We start from the raw sequence: 11003 nt of genomic DNA, 5'->3' as shown, positions 1-11003 counted from the left end.
ATTATGGTCCAATTTGGAGTAAAACAGACAATAAAGCCGTGTATGCTTTTTGGTGTGGCTACCTTATGATTGACAAGTCATTCTCAGATCAAACTGTCAAACTAGGCAGTGCTAAAATACCAGTCAAGATTCTGTTACTGCGTTGCCTATTTCAAACCTAAAATCTCTTCAGAAACATATTTTAGTGCACAGGGACAAGCGCGCGCGCGCGCACACACACACACACACACAATATTGCTGCTTATGCAACTTTAAAAGAAATAGCTATAAAAGAGATTTTACTGTATTCTCCCTGGCTCTGGCTGACTTTTCCATTTTTCTATTATTCTGAAGAGATGACAGGCTAAATGAGTTGTAATTGGATAAATGGTCAGTCGGTGTGTGTAGTTCTTCTGAACTGGCTTTATATGGGAGGCAAGCTAACCTGATGCCCCTCGGTACCCGGCCTCACTCTGCAGCCCGGACTGTGAAGGCATGATGGGAGCAGATGGAGTTGGGAGGCTATGAGGTAGTGGTAGTTCTAGCTAATTATTAAAATGACTGCTATTATGGGATTATATTTGTCCTTGAGTGGATATGGGGATAGACAGAGGAGAGGCAAGCAGGCAGACCCCCTGACCAAGGCATACTTTTTTTTCTTTTTTTTTTTTCTGTTATCAACATTTTGGGAAACACACACATTTGCATTCTTGCCAAGAGCTAGATGAGAAAATTGAAAGAACTGTCATGTCTGTAAGGTAAATACGTCAGTGTGCCAAATGTTGGTTAGCAAAAGAATGGAAACGGAAGGAAAACTGCTAGCCTGACTCTATCCAAAGATAACAAAATATTAGAAAAAATATTTGTTATTTGTTTAATCCATACAAAAAGTGTAAAAATGGCACGTTGTGCATTTTTCCCTGTTTGCAGTAAACTAACCAGCTACTTGCTGTACTGTAGCTTCATTTTTAGCATACAGATATGATAGTATCAATCTCATCTAATTTTAATCCAGAAGGTGAATTAGCATATTTTCCAAAATGAACTATTCCTTTAATCTTTTATCAGATCATGAGAAGGTTAGGGGCGTCTGTAAAATGTCTGTTATTTTTTCTGCTCAGTAATGTGGTAGCTGTGTAATCTCGTGTGAGACCCAGCATTAAACTCTCACTACCTGGACAGCTCTTATCTCTTGCTCACATACAGTGCACACATGCAGACATCTGCAGGGAGAGAGGCACACACACACACACACATACAGGCACACACAGAGCTTGAAGAAAAACAACCAGTTTTTTTCTGCATCGTCCTGTCATCTCCCTGGACAGTATCTGTGTGTGTATTCCTGGGCCTGATGTCACCTGGAATAACCTCAACACACACACACCGAAATGAGAGTCGGTGATGTCATCCTGGACAATATGCTGTTTGTGCTTTTGTACTGGGTGGGCTTTCACACGTCCAATGCCGGGTGTCCTTTACCTCACACTGGTCCTGGCTTTTCTAAATCTCTGCCCTTGTTCCACATCTTTGGCACAATTCATTGTTCATAGATGCTGCAGTCACACTTTTAACACTGAAAGTCCCAAAAGTCCAGCACAACAGCACAGTCAAATATAACTTTACTATTAGTCCAGCAGTCATCAGCTTGGAAACTGTTGACAGTGAAAATGGAGCTTCTGTGTCTCTAGCAATCATGAACTGTAAAGCCATACACAGGGACTAATCCCTTCTGAGAGAAAAGGGTCTGTACAACACAAAGGACAGCTTAGCCAATCAACAGTGGATAAACTGGGACAGAAAGACGACTCATGTCAACAGTTCAGCACAGTGTCAACGAGGTCAGCCCAAGTGAAACTCACTCAGGACTATCACTTATAATACAGCTCACATTATAACTCAACAGAAGGCACGTTGGCTGTAAGTGAAACTCCACTGCAGAGGTGAACAACTCTTCAAGCTATTTTTATCTTTCTCCTTGCATGCTCTTGCATCATCTTGTGAAAGTACCACCAAAAGCTCCCTCTGATATCAACCCACTTCTCCGTGGGATCACATGAAAATGTTTTGCTTGTTTTGGTTACAGTCAAACTTGGCCACTTTTAGCATATTACTGCCCATTAAAAGCTTGCCAGGAAATGAGTTGTCAACTTCAAATAAATATTGCCTCAAATAAACCTCTTGAGCTGTTCTTGGACATCACAACTCTTGACCCTGCCATGGAAAGGTGGCCGCTGCCATCTCCAAGCCACGCTCATCTTAGTGGCACCCTCTAATTATCCCTCTCCAGAAAGGTTGCCTGTCCCAGTGAGGCATGACAACGCTCCAGCTCAGTTCCTCATCCTTTGGGATCAAAATTCCCTGGTAGTCAAAGTTTACAGAGTGTAAAACATTTAGATTATGAGTATAACTTCTGTCTAGGTGGCGATCTACAGCTTTTTGTGTGTTGAGACCCGGCCATGTTATGTCAGACAGGTGCAGCATGTCAAAGATTAGATGAAATATGTGCCAATAACAAAGTCTGTTACCAATCTATCACTGCTAGGTAGCGTTTACTTCCACCTAATTCATCACAGTCTCACTCTCTCTTTCATTCTCTGTGTCTGTCTCTCTGTCTTACACACACATGGCTTCCCATCAACCTCTGCTCTTAATTTCCTCACCTCCCTGCTGTATCCCTCTCATTCTTCAAAATGCTAAGGTGCAAAGGTTCACTGCTGCTGCTGCTCTTTCATCTCTGTCACACTGTTAGTTTGCCTTTGAAGGACTGTTCAGTTGATGTGAACAATGCCCCAGCCTTGTGTCCTATGGCCCCTCTAGTCACATATTTACATGCATCATTCCAATTGATCCACCTCGAGGAATTAATTGAATTTCCATCTGTTCTTCCTTCTGTTCTCACTTGGAGATGGCAGTGTTGGTCTGTTTGTCTGTTGGTCCACCACTTTGGTCCAGACAGAAATATCTCAACACTTGGATGGATTGCCGTGAAATTTTATACAGACATTCATGGTCCCAAGACGAAGAATCCAATTTACTCTGACTTGTCCTCCAGTTAAACTACAAGGCTGACATTGTTCTGGCATCTCTCAACAACTATTTGATAGATTACCATGACATTTAGTGTAGGCATTCATGTCCTCCTCAAGGTGGATAGCAATAACTTTAAATTTAACTTTATTTAAGTTTATTTAATACCTGCAAAATAAATGATATTCCCATCACCCTCAGTTGTACTTTGTGTTTAGTGGTTAAAAAAAACTAATTTAGATAACATGCTAAACTAAAATGGTGAAGATGGTTAAGTTTTTGTTGCTTAACATCAACATGTTAGTGTCATTGTGAGCATGTTAGCATGCTGACAAAGCACTACCTGAGTAAGGCCCCACAGAGTGTGGCTGTAGACTCTTGTGGCTTCTATTCTCACTTGCTTATGTAGTTACTCTCTAGACTCAGCAACGTCCCTAAAATGCTGGCCATGATACAACCAGATGCTAACCACTCCAAAAATCTGAAACTGGAACAAATGTACACAGAAAGATGCAACTTTATATTCTTATGATATTCTTATGATATACAGGTGACAAAATAATTCATTCATTCAATGTAAAAATTATGTTTCCCCTAAAGTCATGTGAAAGTGATTAATATTACTATAAAAATGACAACATTTGCAACAGGTCTAAGATTGATGTACATGTATCTGCAGACCGTGTGTAAAGTGAGTCACACACACGGTTCACATTATAGCAGAGGTCTAAGGTCTATAGAAACACAGGTGTGTGTTAGTGTTCACATACTGTATATATCTCTCCTCTCTCTTTAATTTTCATAGCTAGCAAATGTCAAGACTGCACAGAAATCGAACACACCGACTCTTCAGTCTCATACATTCACCAAGTTTTTCCGTTGCCCCTGGTACGGACAGGTTAATACTTGTACATACACACACATACACCCATGGATCATTTTATTTTTGTTTAGTCATTGAAATATGATGATGTTGAAATACCACTGATTATGTCATTAGGGGCATTTGGGCTTAGAGAGTGAACACTGTTAACACAAAGCCTGTGTGAGTTTGAAAGACAGGCAGGCATTTACTAGACTTGTTTATGAAAAGACACCTGGAAAGGACTGTGCCATTTGGTACTAACTGTAGTAAAATAGTCTTTGAATATAACCGTTCCAGTGCATCTTTAGTAATTATTAATTCATTATTCATTTATAATTATTCCTATGTTGAGTTATATTCCTGACTGTAAACAAATTTCACATGTTCAGCTGACCTGCATTGCACTGACTAAAGACTGAGGAGGTTATGCTAACCAGTAGTTTGATTGGAACGGTACCAATTGAACAGTTTCTCTATTTTTTTTTTTAGAATGAGTTAAACAATTATATTTTCAGAACATTGATAGAAAATAATCATTAATAACCAGTAAGACAGTGATACCGTCAAGTCTTTCTTTGTACTTGATCTCCAATAACTGATTTATCTTGCATGACAGATAAAGTCATAAAGGTTGATATTAAAGTAAGTGCACACAATTTGGTAAATGCATGCTGTTTGAAATTTCCTTTATTATAGATTTTCTGGAAATCAAGGTTTTAAAGAAGAACTCCATAAATTTTACATGTCTTGGGAGTACTGCTGCATATTTAAAAAAAAAAAAAGTTGTATAAACTCTTTTGTGGATTCAGAAGGAGCTGCCCTAAATGTGACAAATTCACCTCAAGTGATGTCAAGTTTTAAAATGAAAGAAATCTGGTGATGTGGAATGCTTATCTGTAGTCCATTCCTTATCTCTGCTGGATGGCGCTACTAGGGCCTATAACAATGCTGAATCAATGACCAAAATGTTAGCGGCCACAATGCATTGTGGGTAATCTAGGCATCATTTTTTAAGAAGGAAGAACAATGTGTTGAATAAAAAAAAACACATCTCTTATTTCTGCTGCATTCACTTATGTTTGATTTAAATTGTACACCATGAGTCAACAATAACTGACTTTTAAACAATTGTCTTGTAGATACACGGAGTAACTAACTGGCACAGTTGCCCATCGCAGCTTTAAAGACAATATTAAGTTGAGATGGAACATTAAAAGCAAAGTTTCTCTGCTTCTCCTTCATATCCTGTCCTTTACCTCCATGTGTTCTTGCAGGAGCTGCTGAAGGATCCTCTTTACATTGGGCTGAGACATAAAAGAGTCCGAGGCCAGGCCTATAATGACCTGCTGGATGAATTCATGAAGGCTGTGTCGGACAGGTATGATCATATTGGCCTTCAATTCATCACATGCCCACTCCCTTTATGCTGTCTGCTATTGTCATTCAAATACAGTCAACATATGGTGCTGTTAAAAGAAATATGTTAAGCAGTTTAACATAGTCAGTGCATGCGGTGTGATGTTGCCAAATCTTGTGGGATTCGAGGGTCTGGAACTTCAGTCATCGATGATTTGGTTTTACCTTCTTTGAAGTATGTTTTGGTTGCTAAGCAATGTCAATCAAAACTCTGCTTCCTGGCTGAATGGCATTATGTGCTTATTGAAAAGTGATCAGAGAGCCTCGGTAACCATCAGTGCTATTGATTTCAGTGGCATGATTCTCTCCAGGCAGGCGGCGGAAAGCACAGCTAACCGGCTATTCAGAAAATGGTTGTACTGTCAGCAGCTGTACTGGACACTTATGTTTTTCACTCTTGGGAACATAATATGATCTATTTAAAAACTGTCCACGAGGATCTGACTTGCTTATTAGTCCATAGAAACTCAGCTAATTGAATCAGGGATGATAGGACAGCTTCTTTGTTTGTTGTAAACAGGATATGTGGAAATGCAATACTTTTTTTTTTTTAATTTTTACAGTACAGGATAGAGACTGTAAACAGAGATGCTTACAGGAATAGTGGGAGACCTCTTTGAGGAAGAATTTGTGTTTTTTCTCAGTATTGACTCCTGTGGTCCTGGTCCAGGGAAAATATCTAGCCATAGCACAGAGGAAGCATCACTGCATTTTATTCAGCAGTGGATCACAGTGGGTGGGGGGGAGAGCTTTGGCTTGTTTGTGCAAGGCATTAAAGTGTTTAGCATTCCCTAATATTGCTTAGTTGGTTTCATACACTGATCTTATCTTTTCCCTCCTCCCTGAGCTGAAATGAGGTGAGTCACACAGCTTTCCTTTGGGGCTTGTACCTTCTGTTGTTTATTGCAGTCCTGTCCTTAATGGGACTTTTGTATATACCTTTGACTTTCGTGCACACCAACACGTCTGTATATTTGTGTCCCTGTGTGCCATGGAGCCATCACAGCCACACACACACACACACACACACACACACACAGGCCTGGTTAAGACTTGTCCTAACCCAGAGAGACTAGAGTCCAGAGGGAGAGTCCTGGGTCTGGGCCCCCTCCAGCTGGCAACAGGAAGCCATGACACTAATAACCGGGTGGCTTCTCAACTACAGGGAACAGCGAAGCTTTTTCCCCAAAGGAGCCAGATTGGCGGAAAATGAGTAATTATGGGCTCAGAGCGATTGAATGAATAATTACAGCTCTGCAGTCTTTCAAGTAATATTCATGTTTAGTTTTCTAAGAAACTGAAATACTTCAGATTGACTCATCATCAATAAGCAGCAGAAGTCTGGGGGATTTTTGAATCCACTATTTAGAAATACTTCTTTGTTGAAGAAGCGTGGTTAGTGATGTAACAGAGTGTGTTACAGTGTGTTGATTTCAGGCCAGCCTCCCATTCTCCAGCTCCACTGCGCCTGTTGAATAATCAGCAGGTGCTGTCTGCTGCTTTTGTCTTCAGACAGAAATGAATTATCCCTTGATCTCACTGCTCCTGCACCACGCCCACAAAACTTTAAAAAGGATGAACTAAGGCTCAGCAAAGGTTTCAAAACTTTGAACCGTATATTTTCTGTCAGGGAAACAGTCGCCTTTTTTTTCACATTTCATCACACTTAATCCCCCAAATAATATATTTTTGTTGGTGTGTGCAGATTTCTCTGTGAGTCCTACTACATAAATGTAATGAGATGGAACTGGAGGGATGTGCTGGAACTGAAAACTCCATACAAGTAGTAATTGACAGTAAAAAACACACAATGGTTTGTCTGTTCTGAGCTACTGTAGAAACATGGTGGTTCAACATGATGAACAGAAGGAGGAGCCGCTCCCTCTGTAGATAAAAACGTCTTATTCTATTATTATTATTATTATTATTATTATTCGTCTATTCTAACAGTTATTATTTTCAGGTGATTACACACTAATGCAAACACACCTATGGATATTATATTCAATGTCTGAAAATAGATCCTCCCAAATGTTTCCCCGCACATCGTGACCTTTAACAAAAGCACTTGTAGACCACAGGTTGATATTTATATTAAAAGTATATTTTGGGTGGCCAAAATATATGATTCACTCAGAATGTGGGTCATGATGTCAAACATGAGTATTTGACAGAACAGGCTCTAGGAAGTTCTCCATACAACTCTGAGTAGCATTCAAAGTCTCCAGAAATGCCATCAACTATTTTAAACTCTTGGCACTGAGAGGATAAGGAACAGAAAGAGAGGCCGATGGATGGATGGATGGATGGAGATGGAGGAATGATGAATGCGATGGATGGATGGAATGGATGGATGGATGGGGGATTTTTGGGGGGAGGGGAGGGGGATTTGGGATGGATAAAAGCAGCAACAGAGGAGAAAGAATGCAGAATGCGTCTTTGTCTTTAATGACGGCTCAGGGATTTGAGAAATAATGTGTGCTGAGAGATGCTGGCTCTCTGGAGAGTGAGAGGGGGCTGGGGATTTATTAAGGCTTCAGCCACGAAGCCCTGAAGCCCCGTAGGGATGGCGCTAACAGACAGCCTGTGTGTGTACACAAACACACATATATGCACACAGGTTCGACAGCTGTGTTTGGACAGAGCACCCTTGTCTGTGGCCTCCTTTGCAGAGGTCCTCTCTGTTGCACTAAAAGAATCACTTCATGCTTTCTCCTCTGCTTCCTCAGTGTTGGAAGTTTATATGACATCCACCTACTTCCTGTTAGCTGGAGATTCAGATTTCATCAAGTCTCAGATGAAGCCAGATTGTGTTTCCTGAAGGAGCTGGGTCACTCGTTAACTCTCTCGTCCTACAGACATAAACACTAAACGTCTGAGTGATTCTCCACATGGGAAAGTGCCTGTCGTCTCACGTCTCACACCCTTTTTCATACTATCAAACATTAATAACAATGTCACAAGCATTTATTCTCAATATATTGGACTGGTTTGGCAGTAAGCACCAAGAAACCTGAATTCCTGAATCAGTTAACAATAACTCTAGGTATTTTCCTTTTATTCTACTACTGGTATCATTGTGAAAAGTTATCAATCACAGCAAAATAAAAGCTTTAAGCACAAAGGAGCTCTGTGTTGTTCTGGAAGCGTTTTCCAGATACCTGGAACAGCGCCATGGCAGGAAAGGTTAGTGTCTCGCCTGCAGGTGTCTTGTCTGCCAGTCTGGTCGCTGTCTGTTTCCAGAAGTCTCCAACATGAAAATCAATGAAAATCAAAACACCTGCCTTCCTATGATAATTTGTATTGTGCAAATTAATGACAGGAGATTGGATTACTAGTCAGCTGCAAATATGGCTTGACCCCAAAAAAATTCGTAACAAAAGGTTTCTCAGTGGTTACAGTAGTACAGGATGTACTGTAAAAACATAATAAAGTTATACCAAAAGTTTGACTCCAAGAAAGGCCTCAGGTCCTTAAATGACATTTAGCTCCTTTGTATTCGCTCCAGCGAGGAATACTGGTGCCTGATACATGTTAAAAAACAGCTGAGAACCTTTTGTTAGAATTTTTTAGGGTAGGTGTTTTTTTTTCATATATGCAGCCGCCTATACAGGCAAAGTTTTCACTGTTATGCAGTGTATTACAGTATGTGATGTGGTATTTTCTGCCAAAGTTAAAACAGTATTCATTATTTCATACCTCACTGGCTTGAAGTGGGTAGCTGGGTTTAGAAAAAGGTAATGTTACTTACTTTTAAGGATTTGGCAATATTTAAATCAAAATGGGCTGACAGTTGTGGGGTTGTTTACTTATGTTGCCAGGCAACTGTCAGTCACATCTGGTCAAACCACACCCACAAAGTCTTGATGAAGCAGATAAGCTATTTGATTGTTGCATGTTTAGTCATGAAAACCTAAAAGACCTTAAAAAGATTTTAAGTCTTCCCAGGCTTAAACCTGCAATATTTGATTCATTTGAGCAATATTTTTTGTCTGCCCGATGAATGTCAAAAGTCCAATATTTACTCTCCTGTTTTGGTCCCCACCAATTTCAAAGACATATATCTGGCTGCTATATATTTTGCTATGTTCACCAGTTTGTCACTTACGTTGTCTGTCTGCTGTTTGGTGCTGAACAGGTAGCGTACAGCAGGTCTTTAGAGATCTATTGTTGAAACACCTATCTGTTAACATACGAGTAGTCTAGTAGTGATCTATCAGCCAGTTCTCACTCCTAAGTCTTTAAATATGGCAGCTTTGTCACCGGCCTTCAAACCAACTTCAAACTTCCTACTGTAGGTACCCCTCTCGCATCATTTTTGGACATGCCTGTCTAGGGCTACAGACTGATGAGTCGGGAGTGAAAACATGTTGGATCTATTGTTACTATAGATCCTACAGCTACAACGTTTCTACCATTTTGTTCCCTCCCACATGAAATGGTAGCTGCATTAGGTAGCTTTTCATTAGATTTGCTGTTAAGAGAACACTACAAGAGCTGTATTGAGCCTAAGCAGCCAAATCAGAATCAAAAGTTGTCACTGTCACTGTTTTACATCATTAAGCACCTGCAGGCAGGACTGTTCTTACATTGCAGTGACAGGTTTGAGTGCTTTCCCATCAGGCCCTTTTTGGTCTCAGAACTCACTGAACAGACGCTGCTGTTGACAAAGCACTGGACAAAGAGACGGAAAGCGATCTCACTGCCAAATCTCAACAGCAGGGATACTCTGTCTCTTTCTTTTTTCATAACAGCCATGGGAGGTGGAACAAAGTCACTGTTTTGGCTGTGGAGTCCGCAACAAGTCCTGAACCTTTGAGTTCAAAGTCAATGCGCAAAAGGTTCTGTTCTAACAACAGTTTTGAACAATGGATGGCTTTATTAAACACAGTCACTGTTCCCTTATATTTTAGTCCCTTAATAAAACATACACATTTATTTTATAGCTATAAAGGTTCAGCCTTCTTCCTCTTAATATTACAAGATTACTATATTTTACAGTATACTTAATGATACCAACTTTCATTGCATTATCGGCACTAGCCCATGTTTCCACTTGTCTGTGCTGTTATAAGTAACAGTAATACTATACCCTTTAATTATTCAATTTAAGTACTCAATAATTTAAAAAAAAATAGTAGTAGTCCTCCAGTCTATAGTCTTACTCCCAGTCCAGTCCCAGAATAGGTACCCAGTGAGTGTTTTATTGAGACTAAATAATGACACTGTAACATGCAGGCTGTAATTTAACAGTGTTACCTAATAATAAACTTGGATGAATAATTTTATTTACCCTCTGCCAATCCAAAACAACCTAAGGCACCAGATCCATAGAGGTTCTCAGTTCAAACATCTGTTTATAGCAATTATTGTACTTTTTGTGTGAGAACAATCTTCTTCCTCATCTGTCCGTCTTTCTCCCCTACCTCTAACAGATGAGTGGATTTCTCTCAGCACAGTCAGGGATATGGTCTGTGTGTTTTTCATCTTTTGGGTGTGCCCTGTCTTGCTTAGGTTACTGCCCTTGATACTTCAGCGTAGATACAAAAGCAAATCCCTCTGTCTTTGTCCAGGGTATTTTTTTATCCAGCTGGCAAAGAGGCTCATTGTCAGATTTTGGCGTTCCATTCAGAGGGTCGTCAAGGAAAGACAACAGACTTTCAGGCAGAATAGGGATGACCAACACAAATGGCCTCCTAGAGGAGCTTTGTTC

The 11003-nt window shown here is 40.2% G+C and overlaps 1 protein-coding gene across 1 annotated transcript in view; it reads left to right on the top strand.

Annotated features, from left to right (window-relative positions):
* The window catches only part of me1 (malic enzyme 1, NADP(+)-dependent, cytosolic), an 82365-nt gene that overhangs the window by 63836 nt on the left and 7526 nt on the right, over positions 1 to 11003 (top strand). Inside the window, exon 6 of the mRNA XM_035672027.1 lies at positions 5149 to 5252. Within this exon, the coding sequence (XP_035527920.1) occupies positions 5149 to 5252 (104 nt within the window). The remainder of the gene's footprint in view (positions 1 to 5148; positions 5253 to 11003) is intronic.

The sequence above is a fragment of the Morone saxatilis genome, unplaced genomic scaffold, assembly GCF_004916995.1.
Source record: "Morone saxatilis isolate NCDOM2014 unplaced genomic scaffold, NCSU_SB_2.0 Contig24, whole genome shotgun sequence".
In the NCBI taxonomy this organism is placed as follows: domain Eukaryota; kingdom Metazoa; phylum Chordata; class Actinopteri; family Moronidae; genus Morone; species Morone saxatilis.
Note: the sequence above shows the minus strand (reverse complement) of the source record. Positions and strands in the feature narration are given on the sequence as shown.